A 26,864-nucleotide genomic window follows, 5' to 3' on the forward strand; every position below is an offset into this window, starting at 1 on the left:
AGATGTGAGTGCTACCAGGTGATAGTCATTAAGACAGTTCACATTATTCTTCTTAGGCACTGGTATAATTGTTGCTTTTTTGAACTTCGGCCCGTAGCAGTAAGAGGTTGAAAATGTCCTTGAATACTCCCGCCAGTTGGTTGGCACAGGTTTTCAGAGCCTTACCAGGTACTCCATCAGGATCTTCCACCTTTCGAGAGTTCACCCTCTTTAAAGACAGCCTAACATCAGCCTCTGAGACAGAGATTACAGGATCATCAGGTGAAGCAGGGATCTTCACAGCTGTAGTTGTGTTCTCCCTTTCAAAGCGGGCATAGAAGGCATTGAGTTCATCTGGTAGTGAAGCATCGCTGCCATTCATGCTATTGGGTTTCGCTTTGCAGGAAGTAATGCCTTGCAGACTCTGTCAGAATTGCCGTGTATCTGATGTCACCTCCAATCTCGTTTGAAATTGTCTCTTCGCCCTTGAAATAGCCCTCCGCAAATCATACCTGGCTTTCTAGTGCAGGCCTGGGTCACCGGACTTGAATGCCACAGATCTAGCCTTCCGCAGGCGACGTACCTCCTGGTTCATCTACAGCTTCTGGCATGGGAATGTACAGTAAGACTTTGTGGGTACACACTCATCCACACAGGTTTTAATGAAGTCAGTAACAACTGCAGCATACTCATCCAGGTTCAAAGATGAATCCATGAATACAGTCCAGTCCACTGATTCAAAGCAGTTCTGTAGGTGCTTCTGTGCTTCCCTTGTCCAAACCTTCTTGGTCCTCACTGCTGGTGTTGCAGTCTTCAGTCTCTGCCTGTACTCAGGGGGTAGAAGTACAGCCAGGTGATCAGACTTCCCGAAGTGAGGGCGTGGAATAGCACGGTAGGCATTCTTGATGGTGGTGTAGCAATGGTCCAGTGGTCCAAGAAGGTACAAGAGCCTCAGGACCCACACAACCAGGTACATGTTATTACAGTCATTACCCCTCAACCAACAAGCTCTTGAACCCAAGGGGATAACTTCACTCACATCATCATTGAAGTGTTCGCACAACCTATGGACTCAGTTTCCAGGACTCTTCATCTCATGTTACCGATATTTTTTGCTTATTTATTATATACTTTTGTATTTGAACAGTTTGTTATCTTTTGCACACTGATTGAACACAAATTGGTGCCAGCTTTCACTGACTCTATTATAGTTGTTATTCTATTATGGCTTTTTTGAGTATGCCCATGAGAAAATGAATCTCAGGATTGTATATGGTGATATATATGAACTTTGATAATAAATTTACTTTGAACTTTTAATGTACAATATATATTGTACTCCACATTCAAGGTCAGAAGGCTAAGCAGGAAAGCCATGAAAGCTTTGCCATCTGGACCTGTCAGTGCATGGAAGTTAGCTGTGGCTACGGATGCTCTAACATGCAAACACATTTGCTTTGAATAACAACAGCACTCGAGACCATCTGGAACAAAGACCTCCCAGGCCAGTTAGATATTGGGGAGGACAAATTTAACAATGGATTAAGCCACTCGAGGGCACAGCCCAGATCACAAAGACATTGTCTAGGAGAGGAGTAAAGAGCCGTGTTTCAGACCCTTCAAACATCTTGTCACTATGTCTCCCTGTATGTTACTTTGGAGTTCCAGCATCTGCAGAATCCCTTGTTTAGACATTGTTTAGGCTTGATCAATGGTGAAGTAAACTGGTTAAGCAGTTGGATAATCCTGAAGAGTGAGAATTCTTTAAAATCCTCACTTATATGCTGGCCTTAACAGCTAAAAGAACAGTGCAACGATTTGACCAGAACAGAAAGGAAGTTCTCATGTTGCTGGATTCCACACATTCGGAATGTGAACAGAACACTCGCTGTGACGAAAGTGGCCAAGAATAATTAGATCAGCACACAAGGGACAGAAACTTCTGACTGCAGGACTGTTCTTAAAGTCAGCAGGTCTTGAGGGACACTGGAACACATCTGCAGATGCTGGAAATCCAGTGCAACACACAAAATACTAGAGGAACTCAGAAGTAGGGCAGCATCTATGGAGAGAAATAAACAGTTGACGTTTTGGGCCAACACCCATCATTAGTTCATCCTTGGGTCTAATAATCAGGGCTATTTTTCAACTACAGAATTGACAGACATAGGAAATGGTTCAGAAAATGCTAACAAGTTAATATTAAGATACATACTAACATCTACACAACTTCCTTTTGAAGGTGATTTAAACCCCTTTCAAAACACTTTCATTTCTTACACCTTCCAAATGCAAGTCACAATTATTGTGAGAAATCAAATATGTTTCACAAGTTAAACACAAACTATGTTAATGTTCAGATTAAAGTATACATCATTAATTTGGGCAACGACATAGTGGAGGAATTCAGCAGGTCAAGCAGCATCCGGGAGAGGAAAGACACTGTCGATGTTATGTGTCAAAACCCTGCATTAGGACTTAATTGTGTATTTGCATTAGCGCAAAAAAGAAAGAAGGTAGTGTTTGTGGACTGTTCAGAAAATGTGCCATTTTTTCCATGGTAGGCCCTTTGAAGATTTAAGCTTGTAGCATTCATTAATGAACGACCAATGCAGAGAAGCTGAACATACCTCTTTTCTGGGGTGGAAAATGCTCTTTTTACAAGCTGCAAAACTCTTCCATTCGAAGTAGTGCACACATTCAGAAGTTGTCACAAATTCAGGGCTGCCCTGTTTCAATGAGACAATGCATTAAAAAAAAATTACAAGTATCCTCACTGACAGAACATTTATATAACCCAGCAGCTCTTTACTTAGAAACTAAAACATAAATTGATGCCATCATAAAAAGGTAATAGTTGTAGACTTAATACCTACAAAAGAAACTTTGGGAAAGAAATTTGCTTTTTTTTTTAAAATAAAACTCCCCCCAACATAGAACACAGGACAGTATGGCATAGGAACAGACCCTTCAGCACACCATGTTGTGCCAACCTTATTAATAGACAATAATAGACAGTAGACAGTAGGTGCAGTAGTCCATTCGGCCCTTCTAGCCAGCACCGCCATTCACTGTGATCATGGCTGATCATACACAATCAGTACCCCGTTCCTGCCCTCTCCCCATATCCCTTGACCCCGCTATCTATAAGAGCTCTATCTAACTCTCTCTTGAATGCATCCAGAGACTTGGCCTCCACTGCCTTCAGGGGCAGAGCATTCCACATTCCAAGTTAATGAGTCCTAATTCCTCCTATCTACACATGATCTACATCTCTCAATAGCCTGCACCTTTTCCCTAGTCTTGTAAATTGTACCATATCTGCCTCTACTATTACTGACACATACGATAGGAAAGCACGACAAAGGTCACAAGCTCTCTCAGGGATGAGTCCAGCCGCATTATGTGCCTTGCTGTGTAACATGGATGGTCATAGTTTTTGACCATGATTAGTCTTGGCAAATTTTTTCCTACACAAGTGGCTTGCCACAGCCTTCTTCTGGGCGGTGTCTTTACAAGACGGGTGACCCCAGTCATTATCAATACTCTTCAGAGATTGTCTGTGTGGTGGATTTGTGATGTCCACCACCTGCTCCCTTGTCTTCGTGTGAGGTTGATCATGGTGGGGGGGGGGGAGAAACGAAGCACGTGCCACATCTTATCTAAGGGTGACCTCCAGGCTTGTGGAGGGAAGGAGTGCCTTACACCCCCTTTGGTAGGGACGCATCTCCACCTCTCCACCATCAGCTGGATAGTAGAGTACCCAGCAAACCTACTTCTGCCTTGAGTTCTTAAATTTATTACCTCTTCCATTCCACCGCAAAAGCCTCTGTCCCTAGGGAATTAAAGTCCTTCCTCCACCTAGTTATGACCCATTCCATAAGAATACAATATACAGGAGAAGAAATCTGCTCTGCCGTTTCATTGCCGCTGATTCACTTTTCCTCTCAGCTCCAATCTCCTGCCTTTTTCCCCATACACCTTCACGCCCTGACCAATCAAGAATCACCAAACTCTGCCTTAAATATACACAAAGACTCGGCCTCCACAGCTGCCTGTGACAAAGAACTCTACACATTCACCACTCTCTGGCTAAAGAAATTACCCATCTCTTCTCTTCTGCTAAACTCTTGGGCATCATCAAAATAACAAGTGGCTATTTCAAGATCAAATCATTTGCTTCATGCTAATTTGGCAAATACTGATCTTCCAAAAGTAGCTTGGTATTGGGAGGACTCATGTTCTGCCAAGGCTCTCCAGTCCAGTCCAGCCCTCTGTACTGAATAGGATGGTAGCTTTCATCTTCCCTGAACAAACCAATTCAATATCCTTTGCAGATAATCGTGCAGGGCAGCACAGCAGTGGTGGTTAGTGCTATTGCTTTACAGTGGCAGTGACTGCCAACGGGGATTTGATTCCTACTGCTGTCTATAAGGAGTCTGCACATTCCCCCGGGGATCATGTGGGTTTCCTCTGGGTGCTCTGGTTTCCTCCCACATTCCAAAGATGGGGTTAATGAGTTGTGGGTGTGCTACATTGGTGCCGGAAGCACAGCAACACTTGCGGGCAATACTCATTCATTCGATTTGATGCAAATGACACATCACTGTAGGTTTCAATATACTCGTGACAAATAAAGCTAACAGCTAATCTTCTGATCTTGTACAATGGATCCGTTACCAATTGAATCAAACTATTCCAAGTGGATCTCTTATATTGAAAAGAAATTGCCCTGACTGAAATTATTGCTAACACAACCCTCACTTTATATTTCATAATGGCTGCTGAAAACAAAAGCTAGAAAATTTATCATATACAAGTTATAAATTAGAAACCAAAATAAAGATAATCATTTATCTAAAATTTTCTTAACTTCACTGCTATGTAAGACTTTTTTTTTCAAACAATGGATGAAAATGGAAAATCCCCTTCATCAGGTGAACCATCCCTCATAAAGCACATTAGAATGCCTGCCACTAATGGATATAACAACTTGGAATTTAAATTTTTTTTCATATTATCAGCTAATGAAGTACCTATAATATCTTTGTGAGTAAAGGTCTGGGCAACTCGGGCCTTGGGAATTCCATTTGCCCTCGAAAGAGTACAGGCAATTGAATGGCCAAGTGCACAACCAGCAATAGTGAATTTATTAAATTATTGACTTAGAGATACACTGCAGAACAGACCCTTGCCACCCAACGAGCTGCATCGGCCAACAATCCACCTATTTAACCCCAGCCTAGTCATAGGACAATTTACAATGACCAACCAGGACACCTTTGGACTGTGGGAAGAAACCGGAGAACCTGGGGTTCTCACCTCTTAATAAGCCTCACGTCTTAATAAGCTGATAAGGAAGGCGGGCTCTGTCGTGGGCAAAGTACTGGAGAGTTTAACATCGGTAGCTGAGCGAAGGGCGCTGAGTAGGCTACGGTCAATTATGGAAAACCCTGAACATCCTCTACATAGCACCATCCAGAGACAGAGAAGCAGTTTCAGCGACAGGTTACTGTCGATGCAATGCTCCTCAGACAGGATGAAGAGGTCAATACTCCCCAATGCCATTAGGCTTTACAATTCAACTGCCAGGACTTAAGAACTTTTTTTAAAGCTATTATTAATGCTTTTTGAGTTAGTGATTTAGATGCATATCATATTATTACTGAGTTAAGTATTGTATGTAATGAGTTTTTGCTACAACAAGTGTATGGGACATTGGAAAAAAATGTTGAATTTCCCCATGGGGATGAATAAAGTATCTATCTATCTATCTATCTATCTAAAACCCACACACATACAGAACTCTTAGAGAGAACGCTGGAACTGACACCCTGAGCTGTAACAGCACTGCGCCAAACACTACGCTACCACAGCAGGCCGAAATAAAAATCAGAAAATGCCAGAAATACTCAATAGGCCAGGCGGTGTCAGTGGGAAGAAAAACATAATCTTTGCCTTCATCAAGGCTCAACCTGAAACACTAGTTGTTTCTGCCCACAGATACTGAAAGTTGAGTATTTTCAGCTTTTAGTTCTAGTTTCCAGCTTTTTAAAAAAAATTTCTTACTCCATCAAGCCTGGCGATCACTGCTGACCAGAAGCTTCATACAGACACGAGTTGGGTCTTTAAACAGTGACCAGGCCACTATGTTACACTGAGGACTTTCCACCTTTGTACCCACCCAAAGGCAGAACGTTTGACTCTCCACTTCCTGTGAAGTGCAACTTCAGGAATACTAACACTGCGCAGGTCAAAGTAGCTTGCCTTATCAGCACCTATCCACACCAAAATCCCCCTCTTAACCACACCTGTAGGCTATGCCATCTACAAGAGACACTCAGAAACGCAGCAGCACCCTCCTGACCCTCAGTTTCTCTCACCTGCAAGCTCCCCCTCCAGTTTATACACCATCCTGACACACAAACCACTGCCAAGGTCACAGATTCAAAATCCTAGAACCCTTTATCCAACGGCTGTCTGAGAATCACCATCACCACAACAGCAGTGAAGTGACAGAGCCTGCCCAGTTTCTCAAAGAATTCAGGGAAGTCATTGAATATCTAGAGATGCCACACCCTAAAGAAAATGACCTCAAAACAGCAGCAATGTCTCCAGATCACCTGGATAATATGCAGGCAAACTAATCATCTGAAGTAATGGGGGAAGCAAGCTGAAACACTTCAATGAAAAAAAAAGTACTTTCATTAAAACACACACAAAATGCTGGAGAAACTCAGCAGGTCAGGCAGTATCTATGGAGAGGAACAATTAAGTGAAGGCCAGAGCCCTTCATCAGGACTGAAACGGTCTCAGTCCAAAACATCAACTCTCCAGCATTTTGCTTGTGTTAATTTGATTTCCAGCATCTACAGTATTTCATGCTTATGATTTGTTTTAATCAATTTGATACTATAGTTACTTTTAAGGATGGATTCTGCCAGAACAACTACAAAATGTGCCAATTCCCATAATCTTTTAAAACCCTCAAGCTCAAGTCACTGGCAACTTCCTGCTTAAAAACTGACTCGTTTTAAGTTACTATACAGCTGATGACAAAGAAAATGACATACTCACCAGGGTCTTCCCACATAGGAAACTGATGCTGCTTTGGATAGTCTTGTTTTCAGAACACTTCTGGGTAGTGTTGTACTCAAAGTGATGCACAAGCCCAGTCTTTAGTACAAAGTTACCTACAAAGGATCAGAATCAGGTCTATTACCACTGGGGTGAAATTTGCTGTTCCGTGGCAGCACATCAGGGCAGAGACAAAAAAAAGCATCAATTACAGAGTAATTAGTACAAAATATAGAAATAACAAAGTAGTTGTTCATGGAGTGTTCAGAAATCTGATGGCAGAGGGAAAGTAAAGTTTCTTCAGGCTCCTGCACGAGCATCACACACAAAATGCTGAAAGATTTCAGCATCTATAGAGATGAATAAACAGTTGACGTTTCAGACCAAAACCCTTCCTCGGGACTGAAAAGGGAAGAGGAAAGATGCCAGAATAAAAAGTAGGGGGAGGGGAAAGAAGGTGATGGGTGAGGGCAGGTGGGTTGGATAGGTAAAGGGCTGGAGAGGAGAGCAGGAAGGGAAGGAGGGAGGACCCAGGGTGAGGTGATAGGCAGGTGAGAAGAGGCTAGAGTCAAGAACATTAGGGGACGGGAGAGGGATTTTTTTTTTAAATGAAAATGAGAACTCAATATTCATGCTATCAGGTTGGAGGCTGCCCAGACTGAATACAAGGTGTTGTTCCTCCACCCCGAGGGTGCCCTCATCGTGGCACAAGAGGTGGCTGTGGACCGACGTGGCAGAACGGGAGTCGGAATTGAAATGTTTGGCCACCGAGAAGTTCTGCTTTTGGCAGATGGAGCGGAGGTGCTCAACAAAGCGATCCCCCAATTTGCAACGGGTCTCACCAATATAGAGAAAGCACCCGACACAATAGACAGATTCGCAGGTGAGGTGTTGCATCACCTGGAAGGACTGTTTGGGGCCCTGACTGAAGGGGAGGGAAGAGATAGGAATAATAAAAGTGATTAGAGCAGTGAGCTAAGTGTGCATCCGAGGTGGACCAGTGTTAATTGTTGATGAGGTGATGACAATCTCACTGGTTCTCCACTCTGCATTAAAGCATGTAGAAAATAAAATATGTATCAAGATACTGTTTATCAATTTGCAGCTCAGTGTTCAATATCTTCCCCTCAATATTGAGCCTAGGCCTCTGTACCTCCCTCCACAACTGGAATGCCACAGTAGTGCGACACTATTACAACTCAGGGCATTGCAGAGACAATTCCAGCACTGTAAGTTTGTATGTTCTCCCCACCGGTCTGCATGGGTTTCCTCAGGGTGCTCTGATTTCCTCCCACGGTCCAATCAGTAAGTTAACCAATTATTGTAAATTGCCTTGTGATTAGCCTAGTGTTAAATAGGTGGGTTGCTGGGCAGTGCAGATCATTGGGCCTCCATCAGGAAGGTGGTACAGGAGCCTCAAGACCCACACCACCAGGTTCAGGAACATTATTCTTCCTCAATCATCAGGCTCATGAACCAGAGGGGATAACTTCACTCACCCCAACACTGATCCCACAAGGTCTCATCTCATGCTCTCAGTATTTATGGCTTATTTACTATTATTTTGTTTTTTCTTCTCTTTGTATTTGCAGTTTGATGGTGGGGGTTTTTTGCACATTGGTTGTTTGCACGTCTTTACCATGTGGTTTTTCATCGACTCTATTGTGCTTCTTTATATTTACTATGGATGTCTGTAAGAAGATAAATCTTAGTACAAGGTGACATATATATATATATACTTTGATAATAAATTTACTGTAAACTTCGAAGGGTCTATTCTGCACGGTATCTCTAAATAAAAACAATAACTGGATCCTCAATTTCCTCACTGGGAGACCACTCCCAGTACAAATCTGTGAACACTACATCAGAGGTAGAGCCCCATTTTACAAGCCTAATGATTATTACTGAGGGGATTAAATTAAAAGCCAAGCAGCAAACGGTAGTTTGACATACATACTGCTACTGTCTAAGTGCTCCAAAGCAGAGTGCAGAGCCAGTGAGATTGTGTCTGCTCCGGCGTTAGGCAGATTACAGTGGGTTCAGGCCCTTGCTCAGAATCAGAAACAGGTTTACATATCACAGACAAACTGACATGAAATTTGTTGTTCTGTGGCAATACACCGCAATACATAAAATACTGTAAATTCCAATGTAAAGTAGAATCTAAATAAGTGGTGCAAAATGAGAGAAAAAAATGAGTAAGTTTTCATGTATTGGCTCAATGTCTATTCAGAAAACTGACAGTGGAGGAGGAGAAGCTGACTGAATCAGAGTGTGTCTTTAGGCTCCTGTACCTCACTGCTGGTGGTAGAGAGAAGAGGGAACGCTCCGGACGGTGGGGGTCCTGAATGATGGATGCTGCCTTTTGAAGATGTCCTCAAAGGTGGGAAGGCTCACACCCAAAGCTGGCTGAGTTTGCAACCCACTGCAGCTTTTTTCCGATCCTGTGCAGTGGCCCATCAATGTTAGTGATGCAACCAGCTAGAATGTTCTCCACAGTACATCTGAAGAGATTTGTTAGAGTCTCAGGCAGGATCAACAGAGCATTAAATTAATTCTGTGCTTTTTATAGGAAATTTGATTCCACACGACTGGAATACTTCAAGCCCAGGAGGTCTACTAGTGCAGCACACAATGAACATGCAATTGCACTCTAGTGTAAGGAGCTCTAGATTAGTGGTCGCCAACCCGTTAATCGCGATCGACTGGTCAATCTTTGAGGCTTTCCCAGTAGATACCAAAAAAATGAAAAAATAAATACACAAATACTGTAGAGAGATGGTTTCCGGGTTGCGGGGTCTTTCTGCCCAGCGCGCATTTGTGTAGCTCCCCCACCACACACTACGCAGTGTACTTCAGTGGTCCCCAACGCGAGGAAACGATATGTCAGCTGCACCTTTCCTCATTCTCTGTTACGCCCACTGTTGAACTTGAACGCACTCGAGGTCATCAGTTGCCTAAATGCAGTGATACCCTTGAGCCAGCAATCACTGGTTGGCCTCGGGTAATCGGCCACCTCATGCGGCCGGCGAGAAGTGCTGTAGCTACTGGCCTGGAGCACGGACAGATGGGCGTTGCCTCTAAACCTGTTTAGCACACAATGTTTGTGGGGAACCGGGTGCTAAAATATTCACAGACAACCTAATTCGGGCTCAGGGTTTCGTAAGTAGCAGAGCAGCTACCTCACTGCGATCTACTGAAAGTCATCCCTCGAGCCAAACTTTTGTCGGCCAATAGATCCTACTGGGGGGGGGGGGGGGGTGCGGGCACACACCCTGTCGCACTCCTCGCTCGGTCAATCGGTCTCCCCAGACTGCGACCGCCAGCCCTTACCTTGTCCTTTCACCCCACCCACGACCAGCCAAACCTGGCCAAGGCGTCTGGCGGCAGGCGGGAGACTGTCTAATGAGGAAATGAAGCCCTCAAAACTGCTTCAGCACCCTGAGCTTAAAGACAAACCCGCTGAGTTTTTTTTAAAGAGAAAAAAACATGAGCAAGCAGGACAGAAGCTAAGTGCTGATAGCCACATAAACTAAATTGTGGAATACACTGGACGTAAGGAACCTGCTTCGAGTATCGCTGTAATCCAGTCGTGTTTAACACTACCCCCCCTCGCCCCCCGGCAGCCGGTCCACAAGAATACTGTCTATATTAAACCAGTCCGTGGTGCGAGAAAGGGTGGTGACCCCTGGTGTACATACGTTATTTCTACTTCTGGGTTGCGGGGTTTCACTTCCAGTCTTTTCTGCCTGGTGCACATGTGTAACTAATTGATTTAGTAGGGACGATCTTGCCTTTCACTAAGGCCAAGGCAGGGGACCTTGGGCTTAAAAAGGTTGGTGACCACTACTCTTGATAAAGGCCACCGAACAACTACTATGATGGCCTGAAATAAGTTAGACTGATTAGCTGTATTGATTGTGCGGGGGGTGGGGGTAAACTAATCACTTAAGCAGGACGACTGGACGAGGTTATGAAGGGTAACTGCTCGACGAGATTTTGCTTCACTACCGTGGACTGATTGTAAATGGCAGGTTGTGACTGAAGGTGGAAACGGCTGCGAATCGATCCACTGTATTGTGGCATTCCTCAAAGTACCTGGTGTAGCGTTTCAATAAAGATGTGACTCCTGGTCTGTGGCAGATTACAGTTTTGAAGCTACATTTCATTAACATTTTCAATGAAAATTAAATTCTAAAAGTTCTCCAAAAATATTGTTAATAATTCTAATGCTAATGAAAAATCAATGAAGATAAAGGAATGAAAATCCGAATGCTCAACTGCAGAGCTGGACTTGCATGGATCTTGGACGGGGTGGAGATTTTGGCAAAGTAAGCAGACCTGAAAGTCAAAGGCATGGATAAAGTTTACAATCTAACCACCTACCTTTGACTTTTAATGGCATTATCACAGCCAAACCTTACAGCAGAAACAAATTCAGACAGAACAGACCATTTCATTGATGTCAGACTAAAGTTCATCTTACTGCAATGACATCGTGCACCATCTGCAAAATGCATTGTGATCACTCAGAGGGCCTCTTCAAAACTACCTACTTAACCGAGGGTGGCATCAGCCGGCACACGGGAACACTGTTACTTGCAATTTCCCCACAGCACACCACTCTGACTTCAACTACCACCAGACCTTTGGAGCCACTACTTCAATCAGAGGCAGCACCTTTTCCAGGTTGTTTGCAATAATTTAAGATAGCTCGTCACAACCCGGGGAGACGGCAGACCGTGCATAATTAGGTACTTGGCAGTAAAATTAGTTAGGTTAAGTGGAGTGGCCATTGCGTGAGTGGGCCAGTGTTGGAGTGGGAGTTGAGGATTTGACTTATCAATGCTTTTGCAAGGAGAGCCTAGGCTGCAGGTAGATTTGTCATTATTTATTTCTTATTGCATATTTAGAGCAGAGGAGATGCCAGGCAGGATACTGGAATGCTCATCTTGCAGGATATGGGAAGGCAGGGAGACCTCCAGTGTCCCTGGCTACAACTGCATCCAGTTGCAGCTTAACAGACCGTGTAAAGGAGTAGGAGCTGGAACTGGAAAAACTCCAGACCATTCAGGAGGCTGAGGGTTTGATAGACAGGATATACAGATAGCTACACCATGGTGTCAGGCACAGGTAACTGGGAGGGGGAAAAAGGGGGAACAGTGCAGAGTACACCTGTGGCCATTCCCCTCAGCAGCAGGCATACTGCTGGGAAAATACCGAGCAGACTGAAGCCACAGCGGTCACATCTCCAGCACTGAGTCTGACTCTATGGCTCAGAAAGGAAAGGTGAAGAGGCAAGCTGTAGTCACAGGGGATTTATTGGTTTGGGAACAGAAAGGAGGTTGTGTGGATGAGTACGAGATTCCTGGAAGGTTGTCGCCTCTCGTGTGCCAGGGTCAGGGACATCTCAGGTCGAGAACACAGCATTCTTAAGTGGGAGGGTGAGCAGCCAGAGGCTGTGGCCGACATTGGTACCAATGACATGATTAGGAAGGATAATGAGTTACTGCAGAGCAAGTTCAGGGAGTTGGGTGAGGTATCGAGCACCTTTCCGCTATGTCTTATAACGAACAATTAACTCAGAGGGTCAACGATGAGCAGATAATTTACTTGCTGCAAGAGAAAACTAGTAAAGCAAGAGCTGGTGACAGCTTTGGAAAAAACAAATGGCATTGTCACTTATTTAATACACAAAATGAGCTTCGGGCATGGATCAACACGTTGAATTTTTACGCTGTAGCCATTAGTGAGACTTAGTTGCAGGAAAGGCTGGACTGGCATCTCAATGTCCAGGGTTCCATTGTCTTAGACATGACCGAGCAAAAGTGATTAAAGGGAAAATACAGATCATCTAGTGTGGCTCCATAGGCGAGGATTAAGAAAGGTATGACCATGTTAATGGGATTACATTATAGACCACCCAACAGTCCATGGGATTCAGAGAAGCAAATTTGTAGAGAGATCACAGACTGTCGCAATAAACACAAGGTTGAATGGTTGTAGGCCATTATAACTTTCCACATATTGAGTAGGGCTCCCATACTGTAAAAGGGCTGGATGGGAAAGAGTTTGTTCATGCATTCAGTAAAGTTTTCTTAGTCAGTACATAGAAATCCCAACAGGACAGTGTGTGATACTAGAACTACTAAGGAATGAGACAAGGCAGGTGACGTTTGTGTAGGGGAACACTTTGCATCTAGTTATCATAATACCATTAATTTCATGTTGGTTATAGAAAAGGACAGGTCTGGTTCTCCGGTTAAAATTTTAAAACTGGAGTAAGGCCAGTTTTGATTGTGTCAGAAAGGATCTGGCAAGTGGGGATTGGGACAGGCTGTTTTCTGGAAAAGGTGTACTCAGGAAGTGGAAAGCCTTCAAGAGTGAAATTTTTGAGAGTACAGGACCCGTATGTTCCTGCCAGAATATGTAACAGGTAAAGGTAACGAATTTGGGTTTTTCAGCAATATCAAAGCCCTGGTCAAAAGGGGGAACAAATGAGATACTTAGAACAAGAAATACAAGAGAATGCTTAAGGAACTCAGGAGTGCTAAAAGACACAAGGTTGCTCTAGCAGACAAGGTGAAGAAGAAGCCTCAGGGCTTCTACAGATATATGAAGAGCAAAAGAATAGCAAGGGGCAACAATTGGTCATCTGGAAGATCAGAGTGGTCATCTAAGCATGGAGCTGAAAGAGATGGGGAAGACCTTAAATGATTTTTTTGCATCCACTCAGGAGACAGAGTCTACAAATGTGAGGCAATGTAGCGGGGGGGGGGGGGGATGTGGACCCCATACAGATTACAGAAGTGGTGGTGTTTGGTGTCTTGTGGCAAATTAGGGTGGATAAATCCCCAGGGTCTGACAATTTGTTCCCTCAAACCCTGTGGGAGGCTAGTCCAGAAAATGCAGAGGCCCTAGCAGAGATATTTAAAACATCCTTTGCTACGATTGGGGTAGGATTGAAGGATCGCTGATCTTGTTCCGTTGTTTCAGAAAAGCTCCAAGAATAAGTCAGGAAATTATAGGCCAGTGATCCTAACATGAAGTAGTGGGAAAATTACAGGGAGGTATTCCAAGGGATCAATATACAAGAATTTGGATAGACAGGGATTGATTAGGGATAGTCAACATGGCTTTGTGTGTGGTAAGTCATGTTGCCAGGAAAGTTGACGGAGGCAAGTCAATGGATGTTGTCTACGTGGACTTTAGTAAGGCCTTTAGCAAGCTCTTGCGTGGGAGATTGGCTGAAAACATTCAATCAGTTGGCATTCGAGATGAGGTAGTAAATTGGATTATATGTTGACTTCACAGAAGTTGGAGAATGGTTATAGATGATCGCCTCTCTGACTGTAAGCATGTGACTACAGGCACACCACAAAGATCAATGCTGCGTCTGTTATTGTTTGTCATCTACATCAACAATCTGGATGATAATGTGGTAAACTGGATCAGCAAGTTTGGGGGGCGTAGTGAAAAGCAAGGAAGACCATCAAAGCTTGCAGCATGTCTGGGCCATCTGGAAAATGGGCTGGAAAATGACAGGTGGAATTTAATGCAGACAAGTGTGAGATGTTGCACTTTGAGGGGACCAACCAGGGTAGGACTTGCACAGTGAAAAGGTAGGGCACGGAGGATGTGGTAGAACAGAAGACTTATAAATTCATAATTCCTTGAAAGTAGCATCATGGGTTAAAGTGAAATCTTTAAGGGGAACATGAGTGTGAACTCCTTCACTCTCAGTGGTGAGTGTGGAATGAGCTGCCAGTGCATGTAATAGATGCGGAGAAATTTGGATAGGTACATTACTGGGAAGGGTATGGAGGGCTATGGTACAGGTGCAGGTTGATAGGACGAAGCACAATAATGGTGCAAGAGTGTCACATAGAGAGAGAACCCTATGGAAAAAATGGGGGAGTGAAGGGAAAGATGTATTCAGTGGAAGGATCCGTTGAAGATGATGGAAGTTAGAGAGAATAATGCGCTCGATACAGAAGTTTGTGGGATAACACCAAGGAGAAGGGAACCCTATTCCCTGTTAGGAGAGCAGAATAACGGGGTGAGGGCAGCACTGACGGTGGGAGAAGGGAAACCTGATATCAGTTAATAACTGGAGTAATACCTTGCATAAAGGAAGATGTCTGTGGCTGCTAACAATTAATATCTCTATCCAAGGACATTCCTCCCTCCTCAGGGTAAAGTCCAACATCCACTCATTTTAAGGTGAGGATAGGTGAGGATCCAACCCTACAGATCCAACGTTCCTCACCTATCACCCTACCAGCCTACAGATCCAACGTTCCTCACCTATCACTCTATCAGCCTACAGATCCAACGTTCCTCACCTATCACCCTACCAGCCTACAGATCCAACGTTCCTCACCTATCACCCTACCAGCCTACAGATCCAACATTCCTCACCTATCACTCTATCAGCCTACAGATCCAACGTTCCTCACCTATCACCCTACAGATCCAACGTTCCTCACCTATCACTCTATCAGCCTACAGATCCAACGTTCCTCACCTATCACCCTACCAGCCTACAGATCCAACATATAATCCTCCGCAACTTCGCCACCTCCTACGGGATCCCACCAACAGCCACATCTTCCCCTCCCCCCCACTCTCGGCTTTACGCAGGGATCGCTCCCTACACGACTCCCTTATCCATTCATCCCCCCCATCCCTCCCCACCGACCGCCCTCTAAGCACTTATCCCTGCAAACAGAAGAAGTGCTACACCTGCCCCCACACTTCCTCCCTCACCACCATCCTAGTTCCCAGACAGTCCTTTCAGGTGAGGCACCACTTCACCTGCGAGTCAACTGGGCTGATATACTGTATCCGGTGCTCCCAATGTGGCCGTTTATACATTGGGGAGACCCGCCGCAGACTGGGAGACCGTTTCGCCGAACACCGGCGCTCAGTCCTCCAGTAGTGGCGGGATCTCCCTGTGGCCACACACTTCAATTCCACAGACCACTCCCACTCCGACATGTCTGTCCATGGCCTCCCTCTACCGTCAAGATGAGGCCACACACAGGTCGATGGAGCAATACCTTATCTCCCGCCTAGGTAGCCTCCTACCTGCCGGCATGAACATCCGACTCACAGACCTCTGTTGATACCCCTGCCCCCCCCACCCCATCCCTATCTATAATTTTAGTCTGTTTCTCTTTCTCTCTTCTCCCCCCCACTATAATCTCCCCCCAGCCCTACCTTTCTTTCTCTTTTATTTCCCATAATTCTCCACCTTCCCCCTAGCCCATTTCCCTCCAGCCCATCACTTCCCAGCTCTCTACTTCATCCCTCCCCCCACTTCTTATCCCCCCTCGACCATCCCATGTTACTTCACTTCTGATTAATGCTTTCGGCCCGAAACATCATTACTACCTCCTCTGATGCTGTCTGGCCTGCTGAATTCTGCCAGCATTTTGTGTTTTTTATTTATTTCCGGCATCTGCAGATTCACTCGAGTTGCCTTGTTCATGAAGGATATGTACAGAATGGCCACAAATGCTGATTTTACCAGTGATACCTTCAATCACCATTACTAGATGGAGATTATCTAGAATCTGACATTTAGCAGGGTACAAGTTAACCTTTTATTTTACAACAGTGAACGCATTTCTAAGGTAGTTTTAACCAATTTTATTGAGCATTTGAGCTTTATATTTCAGTCTATAAATTCAACGAAAAGCAATTTACAACAGATGCAACTTAATCTTTGTGGTAAACTGGATTTCCTTTGAGTCATCTCTCAGTCACATCACTGCTTTTGAGGCGGTCTTTTTTCTGTGAAGGGGATGGTATAATTAATTTTGGTTAGCACTACACAGCAGTCAACTCATTTATGTATTCTTACCACAAGCACCCTTAACCAATTTCAGTCCAGACAAATGTTCCACTCAGCTCACACTTATAAACGAAATAACCAACTGCGTCACCTGATTCCATTACTCAAAGGGTCAATGTATGAGGAGCATTTAACAGCTCTGGGCCTGTACGCACTGCAGTTTAGAAGAATGGGGGGGATTTCATTAAAACCTATTGGAAATTGGAAGACCTAGAGAGAACGGATGAGCAGAGAATGTTTCCTTTAGTGAAGGAGTGCTGGAGCAGAGGGCACATCCTCAGGATCAACAGAGCCGAGGAGGAATTTCTTTAGCCAGAGGATAATGTATCCGTGGAATTCATTACCACAGACAACTGTTGAGACCAAGTCATTGGGTATATTTAAAGCAGAGATTGATAGGTTCTTGAGTAGGAAGGACATCAAAAGTTGTGGAGAGAAGACAGGAGAGCGGGGTTGAGGGGGAAAATAAATCAGACACGATCAAATGTCAGACCGGGCTCAATGGGCCAAATGGCCTAATTCTGCTATGTTTTATGATCCAGATCTTTTATATAAATTATGAACAAAGTTCCCAGCACCAACACCTCAAACCATCTTCAACCATCACTTCTGCCTCCTACCATTGAGCCAATATAACCAAACCCATTTAGTCATCTCTCCTTGGATCCAATTGGACATAATCTTCTAGACTTGCTTGCTATGCAGCACCTTGCCAAAGGCCTTGCTAAAAATCCACCTGGAAAGCACCCAGCACCCCACGCTTGTCTATCTTCCTGGTTACCTCTTCAAACATCTTGATTTACCACTCCAGTAACTTATTCACCACTGATATCCTTTAGTAAGTGCTCGTGCTCATTAGTGCTGCCTTGCTTTACTCATTACAATACTGTGGAGGTATGGCTGTCAGAATGTGCTTTCTAAATATTGAACAAAGTCAATTCATGATCTGCAAGTTCATTATCTGGGGGTGGCCATTAAAGTGGGGTAGGCTGGCAAGGCTGGACGCTGGCAAGAAATTATCTTAAATACCACGTCAAATGTTTGGCAAATCCTGGAACAATGGAGTGGTAATGCCTCAAAGCAACAATGATATTGCTGCAGAAAATTCAAATAAATACACAGGATTCCAGTTAATTGGGACACATTGGACCAAAATGCACTGGTGCTGATCAAGTAGATGTACCAATCCGAAGTTTTATGGAAATAAAAGGCAAACTGAGTAACATATCAAGTAATAAAATGAAATACAGAACAAATTAGAACACTAAAACTTATCGACAGGAATTTAACCAGTTTACGTTGACTTGTCCTTTTGACTGACTAAGTGAACAAAACTAATGCAGTTAATGAACTGCCTTCATACAATGTTATTGATGATCACATCCTCATTTTCACTGGAACATTCAGGATGATTGCTGATACTTTCAAATCCTACATATATACTAACTGAATTAGTGAAATCATTTCATTTTCCCACCCGGCTGTTTCTGGCAACTCCAAGCCTGAATGCTTGAAACCACAGTGAGCAAAACAGATCTGAATTGTCTTACTACTACTTCTCACCAATTATCAGTGACAAAAATTCACTGATTTTTAACACAAACACACGCAAGTGACGCTAATTAAAAATCTCTTCACTAAGCTTGGTGTAGTATCTAATGGCTATATGATATGCATGAGACTGGCACTAGTTAGCAACATTCTCCCATTCCAATTAAGTGACAGTGTCCCAAATAAACCAAAAGAATCCCAGCTATTTTCTCAATTAGTTTGTGTTCTTTAAGAGTTGGTCCAAGTAAATGGCTGCCCCGGTTAACTGATGGCCCAACTGGAATCTACAGGTAACTGTGGAGACTCTTGCCTGCCTCTCTCCAGTGCACAGTACAGGCCCTTCAGCCCACAATGTTGTGCCAACCCTTAAACCCTGCCTCCTATATAATCCTCCACCTCAAATTCCTCCATATACCTAATAATCTCTTAAATTTCACTAGTGTATCTGCCTCCACCACTGACTCAGGTAGTGCATTCCACGCACCAACCACTCTTAAAAAAAAAAAACCTTCCTCTAATAACCCCCTTGAATTTCCCACCCCTTAACTTAAAGCCATGTCCTCTTGTATTGAACAGTGGTGCCCTGGGGAAGAGGCGTTGGCTGTCCACTCTATCTATTCCTCTTAAGGCAAGAGATTTCCACTCAATCTGCCAGACATAAGTAACTCACCATATTAAAACATTTTTAAAGGAAATTTTTAAAGTTTTGTAGCCAAAGCCACTTGTTAATTTGAAACATATGCAAGCTTAAGAATTGCAACATTAAGTTTACTTGTCATTCAACATACACATAAATACAGCCAAACAAAACGATTCCTCTGGGGTCAAGGGGAAAAAAAAACACAAAACCAACAGTCATACACAGCACATATAAAAACAGTTACAAAAATATTTTGAAAGTAATAATCTAGCCCAAGTCTTTGAGTGTCATGGCCCGTAGATTGATGGTGTATGGATGTTGTCCTGGAGGCACACTTCTGCAGATCAAACCCGTAGCAGTTCCTCATATCGTGCAGTGCAGCCACAGAATGCAACTTAGCTCGTCTCCCACTGAGCAAATACTGGAGGGCAGCACTGATGGGAGTAGCCAGCCTCTAGTGTGGACCCAGCGTGGAATCCAGCAGCACACAGCCAGCTGAAGTCTCCTTCCTCGGTGACCACAATAGGCAATCGAGGCATGAATGAGGGCCTGCTCTGCAACACAACCGTCGCCACACAGCTCATCGAACTCACCAACGAATCAGACACACTGTACTGTATATTACCAATGTCCAACAAAACTTCATTGATTTCTGAAGACTGAAAAACTTGGTCACTTTATCACCAAGTTCATACCTGTCAATTATCTGTTGAGGCACTTACCTTGCCGCAATCCCAGTATTCAATGTTCAAACAGAACAAAGCACAACACGAGTTGCTCCAAAGGCACTTAGCTCTGGTGCTTAGTTGATTGGCTGGTTAGATATTTTCATTAACGAGGTATACAGGTATATAGCACTGAATAATGACCAACCCATCATAGACTGATACAGACTTTTGAACTTAACACCATAAGAGCATGTTCATATGTACAAATGTCCAGAAGTTGGGTATTCATAACCCAAGACAGCCTGTATTTCAATTTACAATACTACCAACTAGTCCATTTCAAAACTCTTTGGAACTGACAGGCAGACATATTGCCATAGTCACTACGTAACCTGATACAACAGAAGTGGTCGGGAGCAACCACTCGCTCTGGAGCCTAATGTGTCACTCATCTGACTGGTAATTCAATTTTCCATTCCTTAATCGATTTCTCCAACATCAATTAGCATTAAACCACCAAGCACAAATATTGGTTCTTCACTTCAATGCCTGCATGACCAGAAACATTGCAAGTAAGTTATTTTGCACTTGGAATTTTCAAGGCAGAAGCCCAGGGTACACGTGTAGAGAATGAAATGATTGTTACTCAAGGTCTGGTGTAGCAAAAAACAAACACAATAAAAACACAGTAAATATAATTATAAAACCAATCCTATAAAACAATGTACCACTTATTGAGTCTGGCCCTATATACACAAGATTATCTTTTATACATACATAGACGAATTGTATGCACGCGAAATGATGCTGTACAAGAGCATCTGTACAAAAGGAGACCAACAAGTAGCGATAAAATGCCCAAGTACATCTGATACACTCACCCACTGAATAGTTGCTTTTCTCTGAGGAACTGTAAGCACAGATGGCACTAGGCTGCCCACATTGTAACGGGCTACAGAGGTTTATTTTGTAAGATGTTCCATTCTCCATGTCAACTGCCTCCCAGGTATGCCTGAAACAGAGAAAACAATGATAATGCACAATTTCTCCATGTCATCTCAGGTTCACCCGTACCAAAAAAGAAATTGAAAACATCAACTTTTTTTTTTTTTTAAAAGAATGCAATTACAGCAAAACAAGCTGATCTGAACAAATGCAAAAATCCTTCTTTCAGCTTTGCACAATTGCGCTACATCTTCCAAACATCTCACCTCAGCAGGAGTGACAACGGTAACCATCAGTTCAATACGGTGTTGGAGAAGGCTTACGTTAGAGTTAAACTCAATGTCAACTGTTCACTTTGTGACTCTTCCTATACACTTCAAATATCAACATGATTCGTTGACTTAAGCATTGATCTCCACATGGTGATTTACCATTTAGTGTAGTAAATGATTAACCTGATAGAATTCCCTGGCACAGTTGGGGTGTGATTTGTCTTGATCTCCACAGAAGCATCCACCACTAATTCTCGCCACCAAATACATCTGTTTGAGACTTAGCAGGACAGAAATTGGCTGCTGCATTTGTTTACAGAAAAAAAACAGCTACACTTCAAAAATGTATCAATCATGAAGTACTTTTACATCCATAAGAACAGAATTAGCTCATTCAGTCCATCAAGTCTGCTCCACCATTCAATCATAACCAATTTATTAACCCTCTCAACCCCACTGTCCTGTCTTCTCCCCAGGAGCTTTGTCTAACCAAGAACTTATCAACCTCCACTTCAAATATACCCAAAGACCAGGCCTCCACAGCCATCCATGGCAATAAATCCCAGATTCACCACCCTGTCAAAAGAAATTCCTCACCTCTGTTCTGAAGGTATTTCCTCCTCTTTTGAGGTTGTGCCCTCTGGTCCCAGATGTCTCCACAATATGAAACATCCTCACCATATTCACTCTTTCAATATTGAGATAGCCCCCCCTCCCCAACCACGATTCTTCTAAACTCCAGCAAGTACAAGCCCAGAGCAATGAAATGCTCATTAGACATTAACCCTTTCATTCCAAGTTCATTCCTGTGAAACTCCTCTGGACCCTCTCCAATGCCAGCACAAACTTTCTTTAGATGCAGGGCCCAGAAACTGCATCTGACCAACACCTGACCACAGCATTACAATCTTGCTTTTATATTCAAGCTTTGACTGTTCAGCCATTATATTCAAGTCTTCTTGAAATAAATGCCAACAATGCCTTTGCCTTCGAGTGTTCACCTTCCATTACTTCCAGCACAGCCACACTGGAGACAGAAACCACTTATAGCTGAGGTCAGTGGCTTTCCCTTTTTTGTTTTAACTACAAAGGAGGCAGAGAGAACAATGGGAATAGTTATCAAACTAGTACTTGGCCCTTTTCGCCAGTACTAAAGTTGGACGGCACAGTAATGTAGTGATTAGTACCAGTGACCACGGTTCAATTCTCGCCACTGTCTGTACATTCTCTGTGATCCCATGGGTTTTACAGAAACATAGAAAACCTACAGCACAATACAGGCCCTTCGGCCCACAAAGCTGTGCCAAATATGTACTTACCTGAGAAATTACCTAGGGTTACCCATAGCCCTCTATTTTTCTAAGCTGCATGTACCTATCGTATCCGCCTCCACCACCATCGCCGGCAGCCCATTCCACACGCTGACCACTCTCTGCATAAAAAACTGACATCTCCTCTGTACCCACTTCCAAGCACCTTAAACCTGTACCTTCTCGTGCTAGCCAAGGGCACCTCTGGGTGCTCTGGTTTCCTCCCACAGTCCAAAGACATACTGGATGATAGGTTAATTGTAAATTGTCCTGTGATTAGGCTGAGGTTAAATCCTGGGATTAATGGTTTGTGGGGGATGGGGGATGTGTGGCTCTAAGAGCCAAAGGTACATATTCTTTAAAAATGTTTAAACTTTACTCTGCTTATTTCTAATGTATTTAGCTGACAATGCAACATTAACAGCAGGTTTCCAGACCCTGAATTTAACAGTTCCTGAAGCAGCCAATCACACTACGACAGGACTCGAGCATTCAATTCCTCATAACTACAAGACAATACAACACAGGTGGTTAACTGAGTTGGAAGTGGAACTGGTTAGACAAGAAACGGCAACCAGTTCGCATAGAACTCACTTCCAGAGGCATTGCGATAACCACATTTACAGGGCATTAGACAGCTCGTTAAACGAAGCATAGACAAACCACAAGGCATAGCAGCAACGTTAAGCTATTCAGCACATTGGGTCTGCTCTGCCATTCCATCATGGTCAATTTATTATTCTCTCTCAATTCCTTTCTCCTGCCTTCTCTCTTTTCACAGCTGTGTGTGGCAATGAATTCCACAGATTCACCACCCTCTGGCAGCTGATAAAATTATTCTAAAATTTTAGCTGATTTACCACTGCCCATCGGAGGGTGGGCATAGACAGTAGATGCACAAAAGCAGAAATCTTCCCTTGCTCTGTCCAGCTTGCTTTACACATTTCTTTCCCACATATGATCCCAGTTGTATTGGTGACAATGGGCTGGCATGGAACTGTAGGCTGAAGAGCCCAAGTGCTGTATGACACCTCCACATCAGGCACCAACACCCACCCTCCACCAGGGGTTCCTCCCCAACAATGAACCTTCACCCCCCCCCCCAACTGCAGCTGGTCGTCCACGAGGCTTGGGCGAGCAGTGCGGAGGGCCAGCACTGAAATGCAGGGTTTGGGCTGCAGCGTATCTAACACTCTGACTGGGCACTGACAGCAGCTTCTCCACACGTCGACAGATCAGGTAACCTCCCTCGGCACAACCTGCTTTATGTAATGGAAGCTGCCACGCACCCTACCAGTTTAGCTGTCTGACTATACACAATGCTGTAACTCTCTTTAGCACAGATTCCATTAGCAATTTTACTTGTGGGATTGCATCCAGACCACTGAGCGGAGCACATGCATTCTGCATGTACTAAAACTTAAACTTGCGCTTTCTAAGTTGAAAGAGTACAGAGAAAATATAAAGATGTTGCCGGGACTTGAACATCTAGGTTACAGGGAAAGGTTGAATAGGTTGAAACTTTATTCCCTAGATTGTAGAAGATTGGGGGGAGATCTGATAGAAGAGTAAAAATTATGAGGGGTAAATGCAAGCAGGGTTTTTCCACTGAGGTTGGGTAAGGTCACGGGTTAAGAGTGAAAAGTGGAATGAGAGAGGGAGCTGTTGGTGGAAGTGGAGGATGCAGGTTCAATTTCAACATTTAAGAGAAGTTTAAGTAAATGGGTGGAAGGGGGACGGAGGGCTGGAGTCTACGTGTGAGTCAACGGGACAAGGCAGAATAATAGTTCAGTTTGGTCGAGGGGCCTGTTTCAGTCACGATGATGATAAGAGAGGAACTGGTCACAACCACTGCTCGCTCTTGACACCTACTCATAAACCACACAAGTTCATGATACGTTTGTACTCATTATTTGAGAAATGCTTCAGAAAACGCTGTACTTAGTCACAAATATCAGAGAGAAAAAAAATTAAAGGACTGTTAGCTGACTGAGACCCAATTACAGAAATGATCACCTACTATTACTGATCTCCCAATACTATTCTTTAATAGCTCATTACTTTATATAATACAAAACTTCCAACAATCTACCGAAATATGAAAAAGCATGTCATGGGCATCCATTATGGAAACAGGCAACTGGTGAATTCTAGTTCATTAAGATAGATCTTTGAGACTGCAGTACTAAACTACAACAATGCTCTAAATTGTACCTCACACTGTACGTGTACTTGTACGTGCGATAACAATTGCCCAACACATCACAACCTGATAGCATTGCTCCTGCCAACACAGAGCACAGGAGCCGTCAGTCACACACCACCAGGTTCAGGAACAGTTATTAACCCTCAACCAACAGGCTCCTGAACCAGAGTGGATAACGTCACTCACCCCAACACTGAGAAGATTCTGCAACCAATAGACTCACTTCCAACATAAATCATTCTCAATATGATTAATTACTTATTTATTATTCTTTTGTTTTTCTTTTTGTATTTGCCCAATTTGTTGTCTTTTTCACATTGGTTATTTGCCCATCTCTGTTAGCGTGCAGCTTTTCACTGATTCTATTGTTTCTTTGTATTCGTTGTAATGCCTGCAAGGAAATGTTGACATAGATGCTCCACCATATTAAATTTACTTTGACCTCGCACCACGTGGCAGTATCTCATCACTTATCTATTTGCACATGACACTCAGCAGATCCAATTGTTCTTTACGTGTTGAATAGAGTAAATGATGTGATGGGGGCAGTGCACACCACAGGACTGCAGATATCTGGGTCTAATAGCAGGAAATATCATGTAACAGGTACGCGACGCTCCTTGATATTAGACCCAGAAATCTGCAGCCCAGTAATATGCACTTACTGCATCGCACCATTTACTTCGATGTTCAATACTGATAATTACAGTGAAGTGCTCCATCAAACAGAGCTCCTTTCGAGACTGAACCCGCCAAGTGTTTCATCATACACTGCTGAGTCTCATCGGAGGTCCACAAGCGGCAGCTGCATCATGGGCCCCAAGCACCCATGACAAGCCCTCTTCTCATTGCTACCAGGAGGTACAGGAGCCTAATAACACTCACAAAGTTTAGGAACAGCTTCCTCCTTTCCCCCATCAAGTTTCTGAACGGACAATAAACCCACGATTGCTACCTTACTATTTTGCTCTATTTTTGCACAATATTGTTTTTAGATATACAGTGGATTCTAGTTAATAGGGGTAGCTGCTTATTTGGGACAGCTCTTAAAGAACAAAATCAAATCATGAAAATAGCTGGGATTTCCTTCGCTTACTTGCCACTTAATTGGGACAGGAGACCGCTGCCAAATTGTTTCTAACTACCGTCAGTCGCGTGTACTTGTGTGGACATCGAGACGCCACATCGTGCTTAGAGGAAACCTTTTTTTAAATAGCGTCACTTGTGTGTTTGCGCAGTGATTTTTGTCACTGATAATTGGTGAGAAATAAGCAATAAGATGACTGAGCTATTTTGCTTACTGAGGTTTCAAGCATTCAGCTGCTTTATTGAACTAAAGCATACTGGTCCCAATGTGTCTCAATTAACCATAAGCCACTCTTTCGCATTATAATTTATAGTGTGTTTTCTGCATTGCCCTGCTGCTCCAAAACAAATTTTGCAACATACTTGTGATAATAAAGCTGATCCTGCTTTCAACCCTTTAAAAAAATAATGTTTGGCACTGCAGGAGAACCTCATCAGTAAAGCTTGAGAGAGCTCGCTGCAAGGAGAGGCTTGGAGGCATTGTGGGATTGCAGATGCACCTTGACCTCTCGGTATTGTCTTTAGACTTGTCTGGTGATCAGCCTGGCAGCAGCCGTCTTTCACAATCCCCCCCAGGCCACGTTCCTCCCCCACCAGGAATAAAATTATTAAAGATAATCGTTATTTCTCACGTGTACATCAAAAGATACAGCTTCGCATCAAATAAAAGGATTTTGCTGCGTAGTCCCCAAGTGTCGCCACACTTCCTGTGTCAACGTAGCAAATCACAACTCACCAACTAACCAGTACGTCTTTGAAATGTGGGAGGACACCCAACTGGTCAAAGGGAGAGAGTCCAGAGAAGGTTCAGGTAATTGATCGTGGGAATGAAAGGTTGACATATGAGGAGCATTTGATGACTCTGGGCCTGTACTCACTGACAATTAGAAAAACAGAGGGGGGTGGAATTTCATTGGAACCTATGAAAGAGAATGCCTCCCCCGTATAGGAGGCCCAGTGGATTCAGTAGCCATCGGCCACGTGCACACTTGTCATATTTCTGCAATAGATCCGATACTGTTCAGAGATGTGGAAGGAGAATGTGCAAACTCCACACAGAGACTGCCAGAAGTCAGGGCTGAACCAGGAGCACCTTAGACAAGGCCACAGCTTTTTCTAGCGGCACCACCGTGCCTGCAGGCTTGAGTGTGCATCCTCCAGTACCTCTTCACTCTCCAGCAGGGTGGAATGGCTTTCTGATCAATACATGCTGAAGAAACTGGTCTGAGAGTCATCAGCAATGGCTCTCCTTCCTACAGGGTTCATCT

The 26,864-nt window shown here is 43.7% G+C and overlaps 1 protein-coding gene across 1 annotated transcript in view; it reads right to left on the bottom strand.

Annotated features, from left to right (window-relative positions):
- The window catches only part of igf2r (insulin-like growth factor 2 receptor), a 200,444-nt gene that overhangs the window by 170,572 nt on the left and 3,008 nt on the right, over positions 1-26,864 (bottom strand). The window contains exons 2-4 of the mRNA XM_073051626.1: positions 20,659-20,789; positions 7,057-7,172; positions 2,610-2,708 (exon numbers count right to left, since the gene is read on the bottom strand). Coding sequence (XP_072907727.1) covers positions 2,610-2,708; positions 7,057-7,172; positions 20,659-20,789 — 346 coding nt within the window. The remainder of the gene's footprint in view (positions 1-2,609; positions 2,709-7,056; positions 7,173-20,658; positions 20,790-26,864) is intronic.

Source organism: Hemitrygon akajei, chromosome 7 (assembly GCF_048418815.1).
Source record: "Hemitrygon akajei chromosome 7, sHemAka1.3, whole genome shotgun sequence".
In the NCBI taxonomy this organism is placed as follows: domain Eukaryota; kingdom Metazoa; phylum Chordata; class Chondrichthyes; order Myliobatiformes; family Dasyatidae; genus Hemitrygon; species Hemitrygon akajei.